General features: G+C 36.6%; 1 protein-coding gene across 5 annotated transcripts in view; it reads right to left on the bottom strand.

Annotated features, from left to right (window-relative positions):
• SORBS2 (sorbin and SH3 domain containing 2) overlaps window positions 1-26877 on the bottom strand; it is a 144901-nt gene that overhangs the window by 27209 nt on the left and 90815 nt on the right. For 2 of the 5 annotated variants that reach the window (XM_058804279.1, XM_058804275.1), the window contains 7 exons: window positions 26574-26749; window positions 21243-21309; window positions 20419-20463; window positions 19057-19240; window positions 15912-16026; window positions 2904-2956; window positions 2074-2261 (listed from right to left, as the gene is read on the bottom strand). In XM_058804279.1, the coding sequence (XP_058660262.1) occupies window positions 2074-2261; window positions 2904-2956; window positions 15912-16026; window positions 19057-19240; window positions 20419-20463; window positions 21243-21309; window positions 26574-26749 (828 nt within the window). Of the gene's footprint in view, window positions 1-2073; window positions 2262-2903; window positions 2957-15911; window positions 16027-19056; window positions 19241-20418; window positions 20464-21242; window positions 21310-25749; window positions 25850-26573; window positions 26750-26877 lie in introns of those variants that run through there. The other 3 variants (XM_058804278.1, XM_058804276.1, XM_058804277.1) reach the window with 2 other exon arrangements.

Genomic DNA, 26877 nt, shown 5'->3' on the forward strand with positions numbered 1-26877 from the left:
CTGCAGAGTTAATAATTATTTTCCAGCTCCTAAAATGCACTCATGATAATCTGAACAACAAAAAGAATTCCTTATTAATTATAGAGATATTATCTCCTCTACAACTGCTGCCATCAAAGCAACATAAGAAACCAGGCATTAATTGGGGATTAATTGAGATTTTTAAGCAGGTCAACAGAAAATAAAAGCTGCAAAGTATTTAAAGATGAAGCCACACAACAAATCTAGACCTCAGGGTAATACTGACTTTTCCAATGGAGCATTCTGAAAAAGTTGTTTATGATTCTTAACCTGTATAATTGCCCAGAGTTCACAGCATCCACATATTCTAAGAGAGTTAAAATAAAGATGAATCTTCGAATAAGACCAAGTAGGAAATTTCTTCATGTTATTCACAGGTAGCCTACTCCTTCCCTGTGTGGCAGCACTGAAGGGAGCAGTGTTTTGTACAGCTTATGCAGGGCAGAAGAAGGCAGCTCAGGAAGTGCTATGTAAGTGTAAAGGAAGGTGTATCAGTTTACTGAGCCTAACCACAATATAGAAGTAAAAACAACCCTTAAACTGACTTCCATAACAAAAGCCTGATTTTTCAAGCTTTAAGACATATTTTTATGTGCATGGTAGATTTAGAAGACACTACAAGACAAATCTGGAACGGTGGTCTTTCATAATTGTACTGAACTTTCAAAAATAGTCTCAAGTCGCAACATTCAGTTCAGGAAGATGCTTCAAACAGCTCAGTCTGCTTTCTAAAAATAATGGAATCTAGATCTGTCACTGAAACACTTTTCAAAATTTATGGTGATCAAACAGTTTATAATGTGCTCCTTTAACAAATTGGTTAATTTCAAGAAAAATTAAAATTCTACAGGGGTCATAATGCTGGGAGAGAATGGTGACACCTTCTGAAACGTAATTGGCTGTGGAAGATATTCTTAATGGAAGGATTTTCAAACACAGGAAGTGTTGAAGTCATGCTAAGTGCTTGTTATTGGTGGCGGAGTCAAAGGCACATGCAGGCAAGTAGAATCTATTAACTTTTTACTGCCTGGCCTGGTAAGCCAAATGGATGAGTTATTCCACTTTTAAAATTACTGCTGTAACACTTTAATGTTTTAAATGTTTAAAATACATTTGCTTTTCAATCACCTCACTCTCAATGTTCCCCACTGCTTTTCTTAGACACTATCTGTTGCAGTTTGGGTATTATGTTCTTTTCAGTGTGAATTTACTGTTACAAAAGTTTATTGAGCTACAAAACAGAGCAATTAAGAGAATAATAAAAATAATAATTCAAACAGATGGAGACATATTATATTCAGTATTATTCTATATATTACTTCCATTTGATGTTTTACTGCAAGCTTTTTTTTTTTCTAGAAAAACCCATCCAAATCTCCAAAAACCCAAATGAAGAACTGACTCTGTGTTTTCTTTCCTGGAGAGATATGGAAAACAGTAATAGGATGGTGAGTTACTTGCCAAAAATAAGCTAATTAGATTGTATCGGCTCTACTAAATACTTCCAAGGATTTAAAAAATAAGAAATCAGACTATGGATGCCTTCTTGATTAAATCACATCCTGATAACAATGGATATTTTCTTGATTACGTTAGGTCCTGATAACTGACAACTAAGACATCACCTATGGATTTAAAACGTCTACTGTCCTGGACATACATCTTTAATCTTACAGGTAATTTGTCTCAATTTACTTTCTCAATATAATAAAACTAGCTTTAAAATCACAATAATCTAGTAAGAGAGTAGTAGAGTTAATAAAAATAATAGGGTTTATATATTGTGGTAGAATTCATAGTCTTCTTTTAGTTAATTCTCTTTTGTCAGAACAAGCAGTTGAAACTGGAAAATACTTGTTACAAATCCAGCTTGCCAGCTTAAAATTACACCTGTAAGAATAAAGCAGTCAGCCTTTCAGGAAAGGCTCAAAGCTGCTGCTTCACATCACATCCCCTGAGGACACGCACCGAGCCACTGCAAGCCGCTGCTGCCCACATACAGTACTACACATCAGCAGCAGTGTTCTGCGAGCTAACGTGGCCTCCTCTTACCTTTAGCTCGTGATGGAGAAGAAGGAGATGAGCTAGTTAAAGGCTTCCTAAGGGTGGAACACGAGCCCTGTGTGTCTGTATGGCCCAGGTTAGGTCTGTTGGCGTTCTGGTCGCTGTGTGCCCTCTGGTGACTCACAGCGGGCTCTGACTTCCTTCGCTTTCTGTAGTCACTCGCAGTACTTGCAGAACTACACAAAAAAGCAGGATCAGCAGCAGTCTGACTCTGAGATCAGATTTCAGGAATTTAAGAAGTAAGGTCGTAATTGTAATATTGGTTTATAAATGAAAAACACATAAAGGGAAGAAGCACTGGTCTCACATATCTTACAGCCTATTTCCCAGTGAAAAGATTAATTTGTTCTTAACCTGATTGTTTTAAAGCTGTACACAACATTACTATGCCATTTTCTTTGAAATAAATGCATCAAGATATGTTAGACTATTTTTTTGGAACTAGAGTTTAGGTGCAAAGATATGAAAAAGACAGAGACTGAGAACAGTCAAGGTATCATGCTTAGGGAAACAGCACTGAATACACTGCAGGCAGTAAAGAATAAATCACTGCTGCTGAGAGAGAAGCTCAGGGATGTTAGTGGAAAGACCCGGAACACAGTGTGATTAATTTAAATGCAAACACTAAGTCCCTGTAAAACTAAAATAAAATCTACACATCAGTATCAAAATTAACACTCCAAGCATCTAATTTGCCAGTAGCTGACAAGGTGAATGTTAAAATCTGACTCTTCACAAAATCTGCTGGTGTCAGGTCCCAAAGAAGACCCTCAGGCTGGATAATATGTGTCTGCTGAAGTATAGATAGTGCTTCTTACCTGGAGGGCCTGTCCAGGCCTCTGTCTGTTGAATAGTGATGATATAAGGAAGCCTGTGAAAACAAACACATGGATTGTTATGTTTGTATTTGAAGAAAGGGTGACAATTTTTGTTTAACATATTTGATGACTCCTTGTTACTCTGTGGCAAATCCTATAACAACAGCCCATGATAATTAACATCCTGAGGACTCCATCATAGACACAGCAACATTTTATGAGAATAAATTATGCAGCTTTTAAAAAGCATTGCTAGATTTCATTACCTATTCTACTTCAGTATTTTTTTTCCTTTAAAGCACTGTTACATAATGATCCTTAATTATGCTTTTCTATATACTTTTCAAAACCAGACACAGAACAGCTGAAACAAATCTTTACTGTAAAAACAGAAAAATCTGAAAATTATTATTTTATGTACATGTGAGGTCTGCAAAGCTTCTCTTCATCCCTCAGTTACTCACCAAAATCCTACAATCAATAATAGCCAGAAGCTTTTGTCAATCCCATGACATTTGTGGTGCACAACTGGCCTCATATACCTTATAATGCTGGTAAGAACAGTTCTCATCACAGAAAATTAGTCATTGCTTATGGAGTTACAGATGCAGCTACTGGGACATGGAACTTCCATAATTACATTATTAATACAAAGTCAGCCTTAAATGACTACTGATTTTAAATCAACCATTTTAAACCTTTAGTCAGAATTAAGTAATATTACAGTTCTGGTACCCAGGTATGAATCTAGAATGAACTGCTTGGTTTCTGGAGTATTTCTTCCTGGATATAAAGCAGTCAGGTTCAAGAATTGAACTTCTTTCAAGTTCTTGCCTTGTCACTTCAGCTTCCATAACTCAATGGACTAGAAATAGAACTATCATACAGGTTTCTAAGGTGCAGGAAATATTTTTTCCCTTTATAGAGAGCCTTCTTGGCTTTTTCCTTGCATGGAAAAATCTTTGCCCCGAAGGACTGCTGAAGTAAGGGCACTCATGGGCTGTACAAGTTCTTTCTTTTGTTGGATTTTTTTCCCCAGTGTTTTGATTTGCAAGTTCATAAACAGAACTTCACCCAGATCTGTTAACTGACAGGTAGAGAAGTCACCAGTAATCTTTAGAATATTTGGGAACAGATTTTTTAGGACTATGGGGTTGGGAGAGCCACACAAACATGCCACAATATGAAATAAATGTTATCTAAAACTTGAGCTATTTTCACATAGTTCGTATTTTCAAGTTTTTCTTTACACTCTCTGAAGGCTTATAAGTACTTTGTGACTAATGTCCCATCACTCTCCAAATGCAATGATTTTAAGATATATATCAATACTATGAGGTCTATCTGCAATAAAACCATAGAAGGCAGACACAGCGCTGCTCACACCCACAGCCAGTATTACCACAGGAAGCAAAGGCCTCAGGTCTGTGTACTTCCCTGCACTACCCATAAAACACATTCAGCCTGTCCTGGAAAACACCCCAGTCTCATTTCAAAACTGGCCACAGCCATCTTCCTTCTCTTGACCAGTCACTGCCACAGTCTGGAAGCAGCCAGGAAGGAAACTCGGGACCACAGGTGATCTCTCAGAAATGTAGCACAAGGTGGTGCAAACGCTGCAGATAAATTGTCATTGTGGATTCTTTTGTGCAGATGCCAACCACCTCCACTTGCTACCCCTGACCACATCGGAGGGGACAGTGGCCAAATGGCCCTGAGGCAGTGCTTGCCTCCCACCACCTGTAGTGGCTCCGTGCCTGCACAGACCACGATGTCACTCTCAAGGGTGGAGCAGATCCTCACTGTCTCCTGTGGAAGGCTATGGGATCACACAATGGAAATCCCACCAGAGGGAACTTCCTTATCCACAGCATTCCCCAGGCTATACACAGATGGCTAGAAGTGCCTATCATGCCAAAACTGACGGCTGGGTTACTGGCTTTCACTTTACATCCTTTAAGATTCTTTTACCACCTTGAATGCAACTTGCCCTTTTATCCTTTATTTGATGCTGGCTTTGAAGTTTTTTCTCTATGACAGATCCTGTACTTTGCCCATTCTACAACACTAGCTTTCACTACAGGCATATATTATTTTATAGATTATGTGGAGTTTATACCTTCTCTCCATAGGAAGAGCTTCATTGATGTGACATATAGAGGAAAGGTGAAAGTAAATACTGTGTGTGGTTGTTTTTTACTACTTGTTTTACTGTTTGCAGCTGCCCTATCAGCTCTTGGGTGTTTATTGACCCACATTTAGATTGCCCAACTGAACACATCTCTCCCATCTCCAAAAAGAATTAGCCATCTTCCATAATAGTCAACACTGCTCTATATGAATAAAGGCAACTTGAAAAAAAGAGATGACAACTTCAAATCTTTTCTGAATACTTTGGTTTAGTTTTACTAAAAAAATGATATATATATTTAGAATTAACCCAGTATTTTAGCTGTTTTCATGCATCGAGGCTTTAATGCTGATTAAAAATGGAGCTAGGGAAAGTAGTCAAAAGTAAAAGGAAAATAACAAATAGGCTTGTTTGCATGATGGTTAATAATACTTTATCAAGTTATTTTGAATAGTCTCCTCCTCTGGAGAAGTATTAAGTTGCTGTCATTTTTGAACATGATTTAGCATATTTAAAGATTACTAAAATTTCAAAATTAAAGAGAGGACTTTGTAAATTAATCCAAGAGAAAACCAGTGATACTTAATAGCCATTTTACCCAGACCTACTGAACATGGGAATATTTCAAAGTCATGTTAGGGCTTTCAAATTGTCTTCCCTGATATATTGAAAACCAACAGGAATTAGAAAAGGCCTAGAAGCTTTTTCTTTCAGAGAACTGGGCCCAAATTTCAAAACTATGAGCTTTTTCTAGATCTATAGAGAGCTTAAAATCAAATGAGAGTAAATTGCAAACAATTAACAATTTAAGACCACAATTTGAGTTTAACTTTTGGAGAAACTACAGAAGATGAGAGTGAATCACAAATATGGATGAAGTAAAGCCACCACATGAAGCAAAGTTGCCAGTAGAGGATTTGCTGACTTTTGCCCTAACGCTGTAAAAATGGGGAGGGAGTGGGGAAGGAATGAAAGCCTGAGTCTCTCCCACTCAGAGTAGGGCAATGTCAACCCACAACCTGATCTTGATTAATTTTATTTGGAGTACTGACAGCAACTGTCAATCCTGAGTTATAAATTACAAAAGTACTATTAATTGCTGTTTTACCTGATGACCAACCTTAGTCATAAATACTTAATTGGAGAAATGACAGCTTAGCCACAACGGCTTTCACTTGACACATAAAATTTGCAGTCAGATATTTTAATAAAAAAATAAACTGAGCTGATGGATTAATTGTGCAATGCACTTGCCCAACTCTGAAAAGTGGGAATTTGTCAGAGTTCGAGACGTATGGAGTGTTGTGTAATTCTGGGTGTTAATCTCTGAGAAGTTTTGGTTATAAGGACTCACAGTTCCTAGGATAATAAGATCAACATCCAAATGCACTAGTGATCTGGAAAGATATGAAGACAAGGATACAATGATTGTGAATTAGAAATGTTTCATAGCTATCAGAAGGAAACAACTAAATTTTAACAAACCAAGATATAAATGGTGAGCATTCCAACCCTTCTTCCCAAGAGAATCATCTGAAAAAGAACCATTCATTTACCTCATTGGAAACACCAGAAGAACAGTCTTGAACATAGTCCAAAAGCTTTTTAGGTGGCTGCATCATAAAAGCAGAAGTGTAGAGATGAAATGAAGGAGGATCAATGGCAGCAAGGAATGAAACATGTGGAAAAGGTGACACAGTTAGAAATTAAGTGTTGACAGCGTCAGATACAAAGAGTGACACACATGGGTAGAATGGAAGGATAAATGTGTTTTTTTTAAAATATCTTAATAAAATGTTAATAACTTTAGGTGGTAAAATTTACAACTCGAATGGTTGAATAAATACCAGTAAGTTTTAACACTGAAAGAGAAAGGTCTAAAGCATCGCAGTTATGCTCTGTTGGGGGAATTTCAATATATTTTATCTTAAATTTATTGTTATCAGTAAAATTTTGTTGAGATATCTGTTGAGATATCAGAAGAATTTATCTGTACTGTTTCTGCCCACCTAGAGGGAGAAATGATAATACCACTTGAATGGCAGGATAAGGGAGATAAAAAGTAATCCATGACAATGTGATAACTGCACAGACCACTGCACAAGAAATTAAACCCAGATATATTTACCTTTATTATTTTTTTAAATTTTCACGGGATATTCAATGGGTAATTTTTAAAATGCTATGATTAAAACATTAAGGTTTTTAAAGAGTGTATACCATTTGCTTTCTCTTCTGCTCTCCCTGAAGCAGCAGGGAGTTTTGATTTTGGCTTATGGCTAGCTAGAAAGGGACTAAGGTGCCTGGTTCCAGGGTGTCCTCCAAGGCCCTGTGTCTGTGCTCAGGCTCCTCATGTAGCTGGCATGTCACTAATTAAAATCCTGATAGGCCTCCAGAGAAGTGTTGGCTGACAGGGAATGAAAAGAATGGGGATATTTTAAATCCTGATACTCTCAAGCTCATGTCTTTAGATTTCCTGTCTGTGGCCTGTGGCTTCTGCTTTTTAAACTCAAAAAAATCTCTGGGAGGATGTTGGGGAGCTATGAGAATGCTTAAAAAGACTGAGGGAGTGCTTAGGTTTACTTCCCTCCTTTTTCTAAGGGGATTTTAACTTCTTTTAATTTTCTGCCCATCTGGATATTGCAACTATCCTCTTAGGCACTCTTCTGGGATGAAGATACTTGCTATCCTTTTTCCTAAAGATGTTAGAGTGTACAGGAAAGACTTTGAGCTCTGTGGAGCCAGAGAAGCAGTGTGCAAAAGCAAGAGCAGGTGCATCTCCAACCCAGTTGTTAAGGTGTTGTGTAGGGAGGAAGTGAAATCTAGTTCTCAGTCTTGCCTCAAGGACAGTGTTACTGTTTTACCATTGTAAAAAATATACAAGCAGCCTTAGGTGCTTAGATACAACTAAGCCTATGGTATTTGCAGAAGAACTGAAAGTGCTAAGAAAATTGAAGGTGAAAATTTGAGATATTTCTGATTTTTACGTGTTTTGGCCAGATGGAACCATTCAGGTTTATAATTTTAGACTTAAGTGCTGGCAGCAGGTCTAAACCAGCACCTGTTTGCCAAAGCCCTTGTTTTGGGTAATGGCTCTCTGTGAAAATTGGAGCAGAACTGAAGTCTGTCCATTCAAACAGGTGTCCAGCTTGAAAACAGAGCAAACCCATATCTCTGTGTTCAGGTAAAAAATACATATCCTGCATGTATACATGTAAGACATGAAGAAAAGGAAAAAAATTCTCAGTAGCTCCTGCTGTAAGAAATTTGTTTCTGGCTTCATACATTTAAATTTAGATCTGGTCCTTTAAGTAAAAGATATGATCTGCAACTTAGCTTCCTTAATGCAAACTGTCATATTTTTCTGTCCTAGAAGATTGTTCAAAAATAATCCAGCCAAATGCAACAAGTTGAGAGAAACCATCCTGTTTATAATGGAATTTATCTTGTTATTAAGTACTTACACACTACTATTAATCTAATACATACTCCTTATTAAAGCTATTACTAAAACTACTCTAGCAATTTAAGAGTCTATTTGAAAAAAATACTCATATTTATGGGACTTTACTGCCTTTCCTCAAAAAAAACCCCTTATAATAATTTTACTGGCTTATACTTGGTGAACTTGGTAATTTAAATTCCTCCTTCTAACAAGATTTTTTCCTAAAGTGGAAATATCAATATTCTGTCCTCACTTACCGGACGTCCAAACTCCAGCTCTGAAAAGAATTTATACCAGGGTTCATTTTCTAAATCTATGTCATCTGGGGTTATGCGATCAGTCTGGAGCAGTTGTGAAGGAAAAGGGAAGGAAAAGGCACACACTGAGCAAAGTGCTAGAAATGCTGTCACTTTAACAACAAACACACAGACATAGAACAAATATGGGGAAAGAAATGGAATAAAATCAAAGAATGAAGATGGTATTTAAGATAGAGGATATTCGTGTTCAAGAGCTGTCATTCACTGGTAGCTTTAATACTTTTCTTTTTGTTGATGTTCTTCCAAGGACTGGAAGATGTTAAACATTTTAAAATTACACTCTTAAAGCTAAGAGGGCTCTTTGACCTTTTCTTTAACATCACTGCATTAGTTAATTACATTTAATGCTGCTAAAGATTCCTTGTTAGGAAGATGGTTTAAATGATTGTCTTCTCCAGCATAGGCAGGAAATTGCCCATCAGATCAGCAATAAAGACACAACTTTATCTGTATTGCTTTTGGTCATTCTTTGTCTTCTTACAAAGCATGTTAATTCTGAATCTTGATGTCTTGAAGCAAGCACTGAGCAGAGATAAGGAATATGCATCATGCAAGCATCACTATGTTAAAAAGCCACTTCAACCTATGAAAAGGAACTGATATATTTTAAATCCTATGGTCAAAAGATAAGGAACAAAAAAATTATGCATTCCATTAATATTTGTTTCAGCAGTACTGTGAAATGCTTTATCTTGCATAGCCTCGTTGACATAATGAAGAATTTTTTTCTACAGTGGAATACATTGTTTTCATCTGAAAATTCTCACAACCAAGGGATAAAGCAATTGAAGATAGTAGTAAGGAAATTCTTCAGTGAACAGAAGAATAATTGACAGATTTATTCAAGCAGCATGAAAACATGACAGTGCAAAACAGTGCAGCTCTCAATGGGATATCTAATCAACTGTAAACTTGGCTGCATTAATTACTTTCTAAATAGCTTCAGTTTCTTTGTAGCATCTGATGTAGGCTTTCATGCAGCACAGAATTGCAGTGAACTGTTGGCTTAAATATCTCTAAACAGAGAAATCCTCTTGTTAAAGACATTTCTGAATTTAAAATTTGCTTCTCCATAACTGTAATTATCAGAACCTAGACACTAATTATGGTGTGCCCTAGAAAGCAATCATCAAAGCAGACAGGGTCCTGCATAAAGAATGACACTGGTGATCAAGTATGTAACACTTTTTCCTCAAGTTGAACTGTCTCCAGTAGACTGGAGCAATCACACAGAGCTATTTCTGTTTTCTGCAAAAGATAACACTGTGCTTTTGACCATTTCAGGTAATAAACATCTTACAGCACTTTTCCTGCTGCTTTTGGTGTTACTGGGACAGCCTGCCAACTCTGCTCTATTGAAAGGTCAACAATCCTTCAGAACTACCTTGGTGCTCATGTATCTGTGAGCTGTTCATGCAGTACCTGGACCCCAGCTGTTGTTTTATACACTTCTCTTCACAATGCCCTTTCAAGTAAGGGAAGTAGGATTCCTGTGAATGCAGAGGCAAGTAAATGTCACTGATGAAAAACCTGCTGTGCTCCACAGAAGGGTTAGGAAATGAAGGTCCTCTGGAGTTTTGCCCTTGTATTTCCACCATCCAAAGCTGTACCTCAGCAGTACAGCTTGAACTCAACTATAGACACCCAAGTCTTTCGTAGAGAAACACTACTGAAGTTAGCTTCATGAACTGACTACTAAAATGTATGAATTTAATAGAGAATAGGACTGATTTAAGAAAAAACCACAGGATTCTCTTCTACAGAGATAAGAAGGCATGAGGGCAAAAAATGACAGATGCAAAATGCAGAAGATAGCTTTGCTGTATATCAACTTGATATACAGGAATTACAGGAAATGCTTGCCATATTTAGAGATTTTTTTGCTTATATTAAAAAAAAAATCGACAAATTGCACCTGAATAATCTGAGAAGACATTACTAAACAATTATTTTCCATCCTTTCTCCAAATTCAGTCATTGTATGTTGAAATACTGCATGTTTTTACCTTTGAATTCTATAAAAATTTAATTTTCAGAGAAATGTTGATAACAACAAATGGGCATATTTACACAAAACAAACAAACAAATAAATAATTTAAAATGTATATAGGGTTGGAATTGTGGAGTTTTTGGTCCTAGAAGTCCTGGCCTACTGACATTACTCTGTGAGCCTCAAGGTGCCCTGAAGAGCAGCAGCCCCACCCCTACCCAGTGATGGAACCATGTCCCTCCTTGCAGGGAGGCAGAACACACTGACAGATCAACTGGGCTCCCCTAAACCAGCCAAGGAGATGAAAATGAGAATGGGAGTTGCCTCCCTTTTCAACTTCAGACACTCCTGCAATTAGCTGTAAGTTTAAGAACCCTTGTGTTTCAGCTGGTAAAGAAGAAGCTAGAAATCATGTATTTTATCTAGTTTCTAAGTTTTAATTTCTTCTTGGGTAGCAAATAAAATGAGGCTGTTCAAAAGTATGTAAAGCTAACTCCATGCAGCCAAGTCCACTTTAATTTACAGCTTCAGCCGCAGAGGGCAGCAAACAAAAAGAAACTGAGCACTAAAGTCTGCAAATTCCCTGCTGCTGGCAGTTCTGGAGACGACTGCAATCCCTTTTCTACCAAGACCAATACAGAGGCAATTGATTTTGTTGGGCTTTTGGGTTCAGTTGTGCTGACAGAGCTTTTTCTATTATCTCCCTTTCTAAGAGACTTAAAATTAATTAATCATTTTGACTTAGAAGTTGCACTTGGCTTAGTCTCACAAAGTATCTCCCAAACTACTGGAATAGAAAGTAAAAGCAATAAAGGGAAATCCCTTTTTATGATTTGCTAGTCAAATAATATTCTTACAATCTATCCTTCATCTAGCAATTTAGTAATATTTTGATTATTCATTGAAAATATACTACTGAAGACCCCTAAGTAACTTCATTCCTTTTGCCTTTTGCACCAGATGGTCATCACAACACTGAATCAGCATTCTCAAGTATAGAACATGGACAAGGAACAAAATTACATCTGTAGTACTATATGTAGCTTTGCCTGTTCTTAGTTTGCTACACAGATAGACATCCACAGATAATAATCAAAACTGCATTTAAACTCATGAGTTAAATGGCTCTTTCGTGTAGATCAGTATTTTGCATTTGCAAGTTCAGACACCAAACTGAAGCCTGTCTGAAACAGAGGGCTGAGATGCCTGTTGTAAATTTGGCTTTGGCACTTTATTATCTCTAAAGAATTTTCTTTCACTTTTTTTTTTTTCCTTTTGGACTACTTTTAAATAGCTGTGGTAACTCCAAGTCTAATACCAGATGGACTTAGTCTATTTCTTTATGAGAAGAAATATTTTATAATGCCATATTAAGCACACCAAGCAGAATATTCAGATAACCAGACTGAGATGTCAAAAGCAACCAAATATGCATGCTCTAAAGAAAATTTCCAATTTTTCTCTACACTAAAAACCAAACCAAACAAAAAACAACAGATGTACATCATGGAACAAGCCCAGTCTATTTCTGGTATTTGACAAAACAGTAATTTAGAAAAATTGATTCTAATAATGAATTCTTCTTGCATATAAACTCAGTAGAAAATTTGTTTGTTGAGCAGAGATTAAAAAATCTAGAACTAAAATTTAACCTAACAGTTTTATTTGAATAGCACATGTATACTTTTATGCTTTGAGTAAAATAACTAATGAAAATAGAGGCACTGCATATACGAGTTTTATGAGGTTTTTTTTACATCAACACTGAGAGTTTTCCTTACGTACTCTACTGCAGAAATAGATATATGTTCATGTATGGAGGAATTGCTTCTCATATATACAAGGCAGAAACTAGTAAAAAAAAATTAATTTACAGATGAGTAAGATTAAGTTGTTACATTGCCATTTACTTATTAATGGAAAGTAAATATTCATTTTAGGAAACAATTCCATTGTTTGGATGATATTGGAGAAAAAGAGGAATATTTAGCTGAATTGCAGACACTGGAGATGGAAACACACATCAAAACAACTTTTGTACCACCCTATCAGTGGCTTCTTGAAATAGGAAAAAAGGAGCTGTATCACCATGTCTGGTAAGACTATTTAATGCCTTAATATCACAAACTTTTACTGCAATCTCAAAGTACTCATCCCAAATCTCTCCTTTATGCTGATGTTTTATACTCTTACAAATTCAAATTATGGAAGAAACCACACTAATTTCCTGTTTCATGGAGGAGGATACTACACAATACAACTACACTCATCCTTCTGCATCTATAACAATTACTGATCCCTAACCAATCTATCCATTTCATGTTTCTTACTAGGTCAATGTTTTATTTTATTATTTCTCATATTGTTTTGATTAATGCAGATTTTCTTTTCATCATTGAGGATCTGCTGCATAGTATTTCCCACTAAATGTTAGCTTCACGCTGAATCTCCATTTCTTTTATTCTTGCTGTGTTCTCATCTCCCCATTAATCAGAACTAAATTCCAATCTGCTACCTACACCAATAAAGGGAATGCTAATCTCTCAAGTCTGATTTTTCAGACTTGACAGATTATGATACAAGGAAGCTGTAAATATTTTATATTTTTAACAGATTACTTTGCCACCAAAACTACAATCTTGTAGACATGGAAATTATTTAATTAAAAAAATTGGATATTTGAAGTGTTAGAAAAACTCCCTTTGATTTATACAAAACGAATAAAGTATGACTTTCTAGTTCAGACACTATAAATGTCTGTCTTTTGCAATATTTACCACATTTTATATTTTTTATATAATTATATTTTTATATAATTTTATATTCCACATTTTTATTACTACTTTCCTTCAGTATCATCAAAAAATTTTCAGACACTAGAAATCAAATCTTTTGAGATTATTAAGATGAAAGATTTAATTCATGCAGTACTGACACATTTGAGAATTTGGAGTTTTCATCTGAATTTGGAACCAATGCAATATTTTCAGAGATCAGCTTTTCCTACACACAATGAAAAGCGCTTTTGACGTGTTTTGCTGATCATCCTTTAAGAAGTTAAGTTTTACTTTCTATATCCCATTCAGTCAATACAAGGAGAGCAAATACTTCAGTGAAAACAATTAATTTTCTGTTAGTAACATGGTTCAAAGGAAGTATCTTAATTATATAAAGCTAAATAGCATCTTCATCAACAGTAGACATTCCAGATTGATGAAACTGTGATAGCTCCCTAATTTTTCAACTATGTTACACTAGTGTCAGCAAAACTTTAATCTCATAATAATTTCCATTTTTTTACAGCTCTGAATCATACATAAACAAAAAAAATCTCTCAATTCTGTACATGAATGTACTTTCCTCAGCTTTAAAAATTTCTTATACAATGAGATGGTTCCTTGTATGTACATCAGCTAAGCCTAAACTTTTAGTCTAAGCTTCAAGATGGCAAAGTATGACCTTACCCTTGATGGATATTGCTTAGTAAGTAACATGACTACAACATGACTAAAGCTTTTCTGTATGAAAATATCTTAATGACCAAAGCTCAAAATTCATCTCTTGGTTCAGATTAGCAAAAGTAAAATGCATAAGCAAGTGGAAAAAAAGATCCAAGAACAGTCAGCAAACCTAATTTTCTTGTTATTTCATTCGTTTGCTAGAATTGAAAAAATATAGCTCTGAAAATATTCATCATCACTGCAATGGTTATATGAATTATTTTTGTTCACATTACATTAGCAAAAAATATAATTTATTAGAAAAGTGAGGCCATTATTGGAATACACTGAAATCAGTGTAATTTTCTTATTTTTAACTTGAATCTGCTATTCCACTTTGGCATTGGGAAAACTGGAAAATTACCTCAGTGTTTATAATGCAGCCATGGCACTCAAAAAGTTCTCAGGACAAATGACACTGCCATTTAGATAAAATTATTTGTTAAGTTCATCTGCACTCAGATACTAATTATATTTATTCATTACCAGTTCCTACACAAATGGCAATTTCCTCTTTGGAAAACACATTAATTCTGCAAGAACTCAATTTCACAGAAAATGAGCTTTGTGTTTTCTAGCTAACAAAAAATAGATTCCTGCAAAGACCAGAAAAACAAAGGAAAAGGTGCTTGGTTCAGGTGTTTCACGCTGTTGATATACTGCATATTCTGAAATTCAGTAATTTCCTTATTTGCTTTAAATTGGCAAAATCAATTCCGTGAACAAGCATGTAATACAGAAGCAAATAACAATCCAGTACTCATTTCATAAACCTCTTCCTTAAAACTGGACTCCCTCACACATTTCAACCTCAAAGTAAAAGACCAAGAAAAGAAAATATCACCATTGATACATAACAGCTTTTCTAAAATAAGAAAATGTTAAGATAGCACAAAGTTAAATAAGAAGAGCTGGGTGAATGTGCCTTTCAGCAAATGAAAACTTCTGTTAATTGTCATTTTGCAAGCATTAAGCATAGCTTTATTCCACAATTGCTATAATTATTCAGAAAGCAGGAATAAAGACTTCTAATTACATGTTAATGTATACTCATCATAATGTACATTCACTCAAATCACAGAGTATTTGAGGCTGGAAAGGACCCCCAGAGGTCATCTAGCCCAACCTCCTGCTAAAGGTAGGTATAATCATAGCAGGTTGCTCAGGGCTGTGTTCAGGTAAGTCCTGTCTGGGCAACCTTGGCCAGCATTTGACCAAAATCTCCTTAGATATACGATTCAGCACATCCTGAAAATGCAAATATCTTCTTTTTATGCATTAATTATTCAGATATCATATGTGCTGTTAACACTACTGAAAATAAGTGCTGTAGATGCACACCAATTAGAAAAAGCAGTTTCCATCTGTTTTGTCTATCATCCATGAGGTTTGCACAGTGGTGATTCCTTGGAAACACCAGAAGATGTAAGTTAAGCAAATAAGCCAAACCAAATTTTTCAATACAACCGTCAGATAAGAACAAAGACAAATTGCTGCAAAATTGTATTTGAGAAAGAATCTTCACTATTCTTCCAAATAGCAATTATTAACACTAAGTAATAAAAAGATAGGCTCTTACCAAATCTCTTAGTGTACTACCCATTTCATTTGTGTGTCTTACCGGTCGTTCGTGCTCAAGGATCGATGACTTCCCCGGCTCATACTCAAAAATACTTCTTGGTTCAGAACGGAACTTGCGAGTATCTACCTTTCTGTCAGGAGGGTCCCAGTCATTCCTGAACAACAAATGCAGGTAACTGAGCTAATTTACTGTCACCACCTTGTGATTTACAGCCCTGTACAACAGAAACCTGCAAAGCCAGATGATGTTCACGACAGCTCTTATTTCCAGATCTCAGCTGTGGAACATAGAGCCTGGCATTGCAGTGTTTTACTGTAACATTTTAACCTGTTTACAGCAGGTATGCTCAGTACAGCAGGAAGAATACTAGAGATGTCCAGCCTGTGATCACTCATATTTTTCTTTTAACTAGTAAACCAGTTTAAAAAGTATCCTTGCATACCACGTCAAAAAAAGATGCAAACCATTGCAAATAACTATACATGTTTTGTGCACTATACTAATATAGGCAAGTGGTAGATATTTTTGTCATCACTTAATATGATAATAAGGCCATATTGAAAAAGCTATATAATTTTCTGAGGCAAAAAATGAGGAATTATTTTAAAAGACCGCGTGATGATCATTATCCTGATCATTGTAGAATTGCTTCTGAATATCCTTGTAAGCAGCATATTGTTTCTCTGTCTTGAATAGATAAACAAGAAGAAGAATTTGGCAGTTGAATTTGGAATAGAAATGTAGCCATTTTCTCTATAATTACAAATTTGCTTTCAACTTAATAATGCTATACAAAGAATAAAAAGTAACCCATGCTACCATATTTTTTCAGTCATTTATGTCATATTACTAGGTACATGTACATTTTGGGGGAATACTTAGCTACTTACAGTGGGAGCTACCTTTGCATGGCAGTTCTTGTAGTACCTACCTCCATTCTACTTGCAAACCTGTAGCTCACACATATTTTTATTTAACTCTGTGTAAAATGGCCCACTAGTAACTCAAAGGTTGGAAGAAAGGGGAGGGGAAATACTACCAGCTATTGTCTGTATTTGATAAGAAAGAGCACACACTGATTAAATTTTATCAGTTCTATTGGTTTTTCTGGTGTGACTTGGTTTGATGTGACCTGACATAATAATGCACATGTCATGTGCCTTAAAAAGATCTATGGGGTAGCTTTTGGTTATAATATGCTTGCAAGTGCATTTCAGGGACACAGACATCTCTATTTATAAAATGCCCTACATTTAAAGGGAAGTAGTTCTACATGGTTTATCGTTTATTTTCACTAAGGAAAAAATTCTTTTCAGAGCAGAAAATGTTACATTTTTTGAGAATGAACAGGAAAATGGAAATATTCGGATGAAGTTGCATTGTACTGAAAGCCACTAAAGAAAAAAGGATGCTACTGAAATTCTGATTCACACTCAGTTCAACTAATTTACAGTTTTCAGCCTTTAATCCTGTACGGGCTATATTTTGAGCTCAACTGCTAATGCAAACCATATCTTGCCTTGCAGCTATAAAACATGTGATATATGTGGACCTAAGCCTCTTAGGTGAGATTTTAAATACTGTGGTTTCTAGGCAATTAAAAAAAGAATCTCCCAACAGCAGGAAAAGATTGATGCACTGTAGCTTTCAGCAGTGGGCAAAGCATAGCTAACGTGTTTGGCATCCCTTGGCCTGGAGAACACAGATTTCCACTGCCTGTTGTATCATGCAGGAGATTAAAAGGGGAGGCTACATAGCCAAAATCAGTACTCAGCAGCTGTTTCCAAGCTTGACAAGGTGCACTGCAACAGGCCTCAGTTTCTGTGACCGAGGCATTTGGCCTAGCACAGGACAACAACTCACACAACTTCAGAGATCAAAGCTAAACAGTTCCACATTTTGGTGTCCTGCTAAAAAAATCTGCACTTCTGTATGACCTGCTAACAAAACTCAAGCCTCATGGCCTCTGTGAGGCAGCCCAACTCTAACCTTTAGCATTTCCTCTTGACAACCTGCCCTTGGCAACAGGGAAGCCAAAATCAGTAACTATCAAGCAATCTCATCTTCCTCTCCAGTATGTGTATCTACTGATTTACACTTTGGATTGCCATGACCTAGAAATTTTTGAAAAAGCCATAGTTTTTTAGACATTTAGTATGCTTTTTCCTCATAATATTTTATTCAAATTGCTAATTAATCAAACCTGTTTAATATAAGTACATTTCTACATATAAATATGTTTACAATATCCAAGGTGACAGAAATGGTCAAATTCTCTTTTGTTGCTTGAGTGTAACCAAGAGAGGGGAGCTTGTAGGCACAGATGAAAGGAAAAATATTACCCTTTTAATATATAATATATACATAGACACACATATAGATTTATAATAGCATAATATTATGTTAACAGGTAGTATTAATAATATAATACTACAGAAGAAGATTTTTTTTCTTGAGCTAGGACCTACAGATATGCTAAAGTCAATGGAATTTGTGTGCAGGTCTCTTGCAAGTACTTACCCTTTTATCAAAAGGGTAAGTACTTCTTTCCTGAGTTATTTATTATTAACTTTTTCCAGACTGAACTCTAACCAGTGGGACTTGGTTTTGTGCAGAGAATTTGGATAGAGAACTATAAGATATCCAAAATGCCTCTTTAATCTGCAAACACTGCCTTGGTCTACCAAAATGGAGACTGAAAAAATGGGGGTATAAAGCACTTCTGAACTCTGGGGAAATGTGGGTTGACTTCTATGCTCTTGTACAGCTTTGCTCTCCCTTGACTTTTGAATTACATCATCTTTTTGATGCTTTCTCTTTGGTGCTGGATACAATAAATGGCCTTTCCTACTCAGAGACTAACTATTGAAGACAGCTCCTAGAGCACGGACTGTTCTGAAACACAGCAAGCAGGACAATAGCACTAATGAGAATAAAAATCCTTAATGATGCTCATGGGTGCATCATGAATAAGAAAAAACAATTCTTTAGCACACTGAAGAAATGACAGCACCATGCATGATGCCCAGACTCCTGGCAAATGTCACCCCTCATCACCTGACTGGCCCTTGAATAAAGCCCTTGAAGTCACATTATTCTAAAGCTGCTGTTTTACCCCTTGTTATATTCTGCAATTGGAGTACTGTACTTAGCAAGAAGACCTTTTGAAAATGCACAAACTTACTTTTCTGGTGTAGAGCGTTGCCTCATACGATGTGGTGGTATTGGTGGCGGCACGTGGGGTGGCAAAGGGGATGAGACCTTAAAGGCATCGGAGCCACTGTCAGAAGCACTTTTGGACAGTGGTCTGTATGTCTGTGTCTTTGCAGCTGGGTGTGCCTGAGCAGAGAAGGATGGACTGTAGCTACCTAATATAAAACAAAACCAGAAACAGTCATAACATAAGATTTAGTCTTAAAAAAGCACAACATGGACTGCTACAAGAACCCACAGTAACTCCATAAAATGGCAAGATTACAAAAACATGTAAATGAGTTTTAAAAGTACATTGCTGTGTATTGTGCAGCTCATTAGAGAGCTTCTTATATATTTTTACACAAAATTGCAAACACATAGGTAAAGTGCATTGCAGTTAAAATAAATTAATTTGATGGATAAGTTAATGGGTGTATACATCCATCACATCTGTTAATGACAGCCTGTAATTAATCTCCAGGCTCATCCTGTTGCTCAGTTGTTCCATGTTCAGAAGATAGAGAAGAGGCAGGAAACACACCTTTTTTGATTGTTTTAATAACTATTTGATTTGTGATGATGAGGCAATAGCGTATCTTGAGGATGATCACAAGAGTACAAAGAGATGTCAAACCACTGACCCACAACAAGTCATCTGAACAGCACAGAAAAAGGCATTATTCAAAGCATGTTTAATGCTACAAAAACTAAAATGAAAAAAATTTCAATGGCTGTTTTGCAGAAGGCATTATAGCCTTTTTGCACACAGTCTATTAATGCTTTCATTTTTACTTGTTTTGGAAATAATTTTACCATATGGGTATAATCTTCTTAAGACACAATGATTATATATCTTAGATGAATATGTCTTTTCTTGTGGCTAAATAACGTCAACATGAATGCTTATAACAAAATTGGAGATGTTTGTAAAAAAAATCAGTTTTATTAGGCACTCTCGCTGCATATTTTTAAAGTGTATTCAGTACATTATTTTTGTCTTTCCATGTTAGTAATTAGTATTTTCATTTTCACACAGTAGTCCCCTTTCCATTTCTATAAAGGAAAGGCTGCGTTACTAACAATCACTAGTGAAAATATATGCAATGTAATCAAGAAACCATGGGGTATCTCTCTACAGTAAGAGGTCCACAGCTGCAATTAATTTCTGTTGTAAGAATGAAATGAAAATTAAACTTGTTTCATGTGGGGGAAAAAGGCATGAACAACTGAGATCAAACGAGACACTAGGAAGTGTGTCTACAAGCATTGCAAAAGCGAGCGTGAAGAGTTAACTACACCATCACTTGCTGACATTAACAAAGCGTCGTTTTGAACACGGAGTAATTCCTACCAGTATTGTATGCATATGCAGTATTATACAAGTCTGTGTCGTCATCTACAAAAAGAAATACATACGTTACAGTAGTGCCATACATGCCAGTTCATCACAGAAACTGAGCTTTGTCTTTGCAAATACAAATAAAAGATTGGTAAGCAATCAAGCACTGTATTTCTTTTCCTTGTCTCATAGGTGCTTTTGGAAGACTATGTCTTCCCACTATATTTAGGCTGTTTTTACCATCTTATTGAGTTTTATCTTCTGATCATGTCACTCATATTGCATACTTACTAAGTTAGCACCAAACTGCAAATTACTGTCTGTTCTCTTCCCCTTCCCAAGCTTGATTCCTTCCTTTTGTCAGCTTTCCTCTGCTACAGACTGTTAAGCTGTTGTTCCTATCACAAAAGGCAATCCTAAATATCTTCTATGTGTTCAAGTTGGAGCCTGTAAGCCAACATTCTCCTGCCTACATTTCTTATTCTCCCACTAACATTCTGTGTGGCCATACTGAATGTTAGCTCTACCTCAGATGAATAGTGTCTCCTTCCTTCTGGAGGCATAATGAGCATAATTGCCATTTACACAGTTTCCTGACATCCTTGGAGCAAATCATAAAGGACATTAAAGCTAGCAATGCCACCAAAGCTCAGTTTCAGCAAAACCAAGTAGTATATTCTATGAAAACAATTAAATTCAGGCACAAAATTTTTCCTTAAACCAGCCTGTTTACTAGCCCACGCTGTTCTAACACTGGAGTTCTCCAAAAGCAAGGCAGATGGTAGATTTACAGTAGAAAATTTCTCATCCCTCAAACTGGACATATACATACTCACCAGGCTTATGAACCATATGGATTTGCTTGAACATTGTCTTGTACCAATCCTTTGGCCTGTCAACTGTCTGAAAAAAATACAGTTTTAACAATTACAACAAAATAAAAATACCCATGTGTACTGATCGGATCAGACATTTAATGTTATTCTGGAAAGAAATATTATATGTTATTCCCTATTTAATATAATAATTTTCATGTATTTTGAATTTATTTATGCATTTTATCCAGGAATTTCTGTAAAAAATTCTGAAAGACACTGAAGAATGAGTCACTCTTGAACTGTGATCCTGGGAGGGTATAATGGTTCAGAACATCAGAATTATTACGAGATCAAGAGTTCATCACCTTAGTGCCCTATATCTGACAATGATGAATGCTAGATTCTATACAGGAAAATAGAAACACCTCAGCAGTTATGATTACAAGCATGTAAGAAGTGCTTCTTTTGACCTCCTGGCAATTTCTGGCTTAAATTACTTTCTAAATGTAATTGTTAAATGATGTAGAAAATCTTTGTAATACTACTGAGAAAAGAACTAAGACCGCACTATATTTCAGAGTTAATGTTTGGATTGTTGACAAAGAGTATTCTTTTTACCAGTTTTAAAAGCCCTTTCCAGACAACTTTTTTTAACTTATTCAATAATCACTCATGAAATTATACTTATCTTTACTTTTGCAAACTAAGTAGTCCTAATCACAAGGTTCCCAAAGTCTGCTCATATTGACTCCTGTTTGTGCTTCTTTTTATCTCTTACTCTTCTGAATTTTCTCTTTTACTGCAATTTTCTTTGAGGTAGGATGATAATATTCCAGGAAAGGATTAACACAAAGGCAAACATTTTCAGTATTATCCTTCTTAGGTGCTAGAATTTTACTTGTCCCACAGTAGCCATAAAAGCAGAAGTTTTAATGCAAAGAATCATGGAATCATAGAATGGGCTGGGTTGAAAGGGAGTTCAAAGATCATCAAGTTCTAACATCCCTTGCACCAACAGGGACAATGTTCACTAGGCCAGGTTGCCTGGAACTCCAACCAGTGTGGCCTTGAACACCTCCAGGGATGGGGCATCCACAAAACCCACTATGTTCAAACCTCATGGTACACAGGGAAAATTCAAAGGACCTCTCTTGAAGTGCATTATTCTGCACCAGCAAGCACCAAATTTGCAGTCACTTTGCTTCCTCCTCTTTACCACAAAAAGCAAAAATCTATGAATTCTTCCCTACAGAACACTGGACAGATGTGCATGTGTTCACCACACACTGCCATCTTTACTAAATCCCACCTTTGCCATGATTACTTGTTATCTCTACATAACTAATATGCTTTGTTTACAATGGTCAGCTCTTACTATGAGGGATTAGGCATTTCTGCCTAGTCCTGTATTTTGAGGACTCATATTGAGTTCTAATAAAATTGCTACTATTATTAGAACAATGTTTAAAATAAGAGCAGTCAGTTGAAGAACTTGGGGATCTCCTGGGTAAGAAAAAAATAAAGCAGAGTTTTGCTTTTTACCTAGGCCTGCCTTGCAAGACAGAGATAAAGGAGGTTCAGTTTTGTCTCAAGATAAAATAGGTCCCTTCCCTCACCTACCAATGTGCTGAGTTCTGCCAAGTGTAAGATATTCAGAAGCAGATTTGGGTCATATTCATATTGTTTCCCTAAAGGTATTAAATACCTACACTAGTGGAACTCTGGTTAGAATAATTTAGCTGGACTTGAAACAAGTATGCTGTTTAGTGCTCCAGGATGATATATCCTCAAAAGTTTACAATTCCAGGAGGTCTGAAGCAATTCATACAGGTGGACATAACCTCCCTGCTTCTCCTCATTTCCCACAGCAACAGTCCCATGATATTGTGACTGCCTTTCTGATTGTATTAAATGAAGAAGAGTCTTCCAGCCAGTGGTAGGTGAATAAATCACAAATAATGCATGAATACTGCTGCCATGTCCCTGCTGTTTGTCAAGCATTGTCTGGTCCTCCACAAAGTCAAAGGAAGCTCCCACACAGAGATCAGGTATGGAGAAGCTTCCATGAATAGAGAAGGTTTCCCAACATCCTTCTAGATATTTGAATGTTTCTTTCTCTCATCATCTTCCCAGCAAACCCTCCTAGGGGTTTCAGCCTCAGGCAGTAACTTGGCTTTATGTTATAAACCAGAACGGATTAAGAAATAGAATACATTAATTTTGAAATTAATTTTCTCAATTTATATTCACTAATCCCACACACCAAAATGGTTTGAGGAATTAAGAGTATTCACAATGCACGAAGCCATTCAGATACCATCCTGCTTTGCATATATTACAGCTGATGCAATTAAATGTTGGAACACGGCATCATCATACGTGAAAAAAACAATCAGCAAACAGCACGTAGAGGACATAAGAAGCAACTGCAATTGCTCCTTTGGAGAGTCCATAATCCCTGCAGTATTGTAATCATCCATCAGGAAGTATGCAATTAAAGGAGGCCTCTCTGACGCTGAGATTAGCTCAGCTGGTGCGAACAGGGAGCTAATAATGCTTGCATCCCCATATGGACTATTCACTTAAGAACTGGACTTGATGATCCTTGTGGATCTTCCAACTCAGAATATTCTGAGACTTTCAGTGGACCTCTGTTTTTTTGTGTTTCGTTTATTGTTTTTTATGACCTGAAATATTACATCACTAAGTATGGAAAAGAAACCTAGGGGGACTTGGGTATTTTTCCTTCTTACTAAGTAGAGGCCTTTCAGTCTACCAATTAATTTTGATAATTAGATATAAAGTAATCATTTTGGATGGAATAAAACAGTGCAGCCTTACTGCTTTCCATGAATCTGGCTTTTCCTTTCCCAGGTCCCCATCAGTGGTAAATTGTGCTATATTTGACTGAATGCTTTTCTGATTGAACAGCATTTTATCCTCTCTTTTTAAGAGACTTCATTTTTAGTGTCTTGGAATTTTACCATCTTTGGGGCAGGGCTTGGCACAAAGGCAGAACCTAACAACAATCTGAATTTTCAGACTTGCATTTCCCAGAGCTAGAAGGAGCTAAAGCGGCATAGAAGCAACATGTTAACATGGGATAGGGGTTCTGAGTGAATAAAAAGCTTTATAGGAGCCTTCCCTTCTCAGAAACCTGATACAAAATGGGTTAGCAGGAATAGGAAGAAAATCTTTCTGTTTTCCTTGGCTAAACAGCTGTCTCAAACCATGATCTAAGAGTGAAGATAGACTCGGAGGAGACGATCACATCTTGCAAAACCTCTTTACTCCTAAGAAGCGCTCAAAATCTGGAACACAGATACTCCTGAGTTCTTCATAACATGCTAAACTTTGAGCAGCACAGCATTTTGGAACACAGTGTGTTTTACCTATCACCCCTGAATATTCATTTACTGCTTTTTTGATAGACTGTTGCCATTTTTGCAAAGAGGGAAGAGTGAAACTTCTAAACTTTATGTGCAATGATAAATTGAATTTGTAAACTTCTCTCTTCAGATGGACTGAGGGTGGACCTTCTGGGAGAAGATTCCTATTTGGACTGCTCACAGACCTTGGAGAAAGGGCAGGTGATATACTCTACCTTCTACTATTAATGGAAAATGCAGTTTTAGCACTTTTGCAAGGTGCAGCATATTTGAGTCTTGCTGACAACTATACCAACTTTGTTCTTGCTCAGCTGGGATACACAGGGCTCAAATATACTTGTGCACACTTATAAAGGAATCACAAATAAGTATCTTGAAAACAATTTTACTACCAGCTATGTGTTAAGGAAGCAGAATAAGGATGCAAAATGGCACATCAGATACACTCATACATACACACACTAGCATAAAGTTTTAACTTCTATCTGATCGTGAGAATTATTTCTATAATAGCAAGATTACAGGCAATGAGATTTCTTGAAATTGAAACACTCCAAAAATCAAAGCAAAACCAGCAGGAAAATGTTCTAATGCAAACTGAATTATATTTTTAGGAGAAAATGTGAAAGACTCAGAACATACAACCTGAAAGTTAAATATAGTTTGGCAGATTGCCAGCTTCATTAGGCACGCTTAAGGGGGATTTCTGTTATAATCTTATATAACTGATATGCTCCCTATTAGAACAATCTGCAACTAAAAAAGCACAAAACCAATTACCATATCCAGTATAAAGCAAAGGGACTACTTACTTAAAAAGAGGACAGAAAGCTAGAGCATTGCTGGAAAGAAATGTCTTCCTTTTAAAAGATTCTGATCATATAACTTTTTAATGTCATAAATAAAGCAAGAAACGCCAGACTTCCCCCCCCCCCTTCCTATAAAAATTTCCCCCACCTTACCACTTATCCTGATTTTTTCCTATTGATTTTCTCCATTAATTCCTGGTTTCCCCTCTAATTTTTCAATCCCTTGAAGCAATTCTTGGCAATACAACATAGCCCCCCATATGTCAATATTGGCAGACAGGATACATCCAACAGCTGCTACATCCCTGCACCTCACTAAGACTTCACCTGCAAGGGCTCTGCCGCTTTCATCCTGGCTGCTACTCTTCTCCCTTTGTCCGTGCAGCACAGCAGTTCTTCTCTGGCTGGGGAGGCCAGCAAGTGCTGCCTTTACAGACCCAGTGCAGCTGCCTCTGCGCTCTCTGGAGCAGCCAGAAGAGGCTGCCCTGACAGCAGAGTGGAAAGAATGCTGCAGCATAGTGAAAACAAAACTCTTCAGTCTGACACCCTGGGACCACTCAAGCAGTGACCAGCGGCAGATGATCAGAACGGGGCTGCTCACAATGAAAGGGCTCCCCAGTTATTCGCTCATGTGTCACTCAAGGGCACAAGGATTATTTACTGCACTGTCACGAAAATGCTGCTCCCTTAGGTTGCCAGCAGAACAAAACCGCACATTTCTACACTACCCTGATGACATGAGAACACTGCCCCAAAAAATGCAGAGGTGTAAGATTTTTGTATATACACACAGATGTGCATATGATTATTTGCACACACACATATATATACATATATATAGTATGCATAAGCTTTATTTCAGAAATAAACCAAATGCAATTACTGTGCATCTCCAAAAGGGAAGAACTACAAGAGACACAAGAAAGACACAAAATTTTGGCTACTTCTAATTAAAACTAGAAACATGAGGTTGCCCAATTATGCTCCCATCAGCATTCTCCTTTTCGTCAACACACAATATTATATTCACAAGGCTGCTGATTACACACGCTCTATTCCAAATTATATAAGAGTAGAAGAATGTGAAAAACCCATTACCAACAATCAGTTCATTGTATGAGTTCATACACAAATTTCCCAGAATTTCCTACCGTTCTAATTGCTGTAGGGATTCCAGATTCATCTACCGGGCCAATCCCTGCATAATGTGGAGCTTTAATTACTGTGATTTTTTTTTCTTCTTCTGAGGATCTACAGATTGGTATTGTACTGGTGGTGGTGGTGGTGCCAACATTCTGAACATGCTGTGAGTATGTCTCTGTGGACTCTGTAAAGATAACATGACAGAAAATTGTGTAATGACAGAATAATCATACTTGGCAGTTAAAACATATTTTCCCATTTCAGTACACTGTACAAAGGCTGACAATCTTAATTGCATACATATACATTTTT

This window comes from Ammospiza caudacuta, chromosome 4 (genome assembly GCF_027887145.1).
Source record: "Ammospiza caudacuta isolate bAmmCau1 chromosome 4, bAmmCau1.pri, whole genome shotgun sequence".
Taxonomy (NCBI): domain Eukaryota; kingdom Metazoa; phylum Chordata; class Aves; order Passeriformes; family Passerellidae; genus Ammospiza; species Ammospiza caudacuta.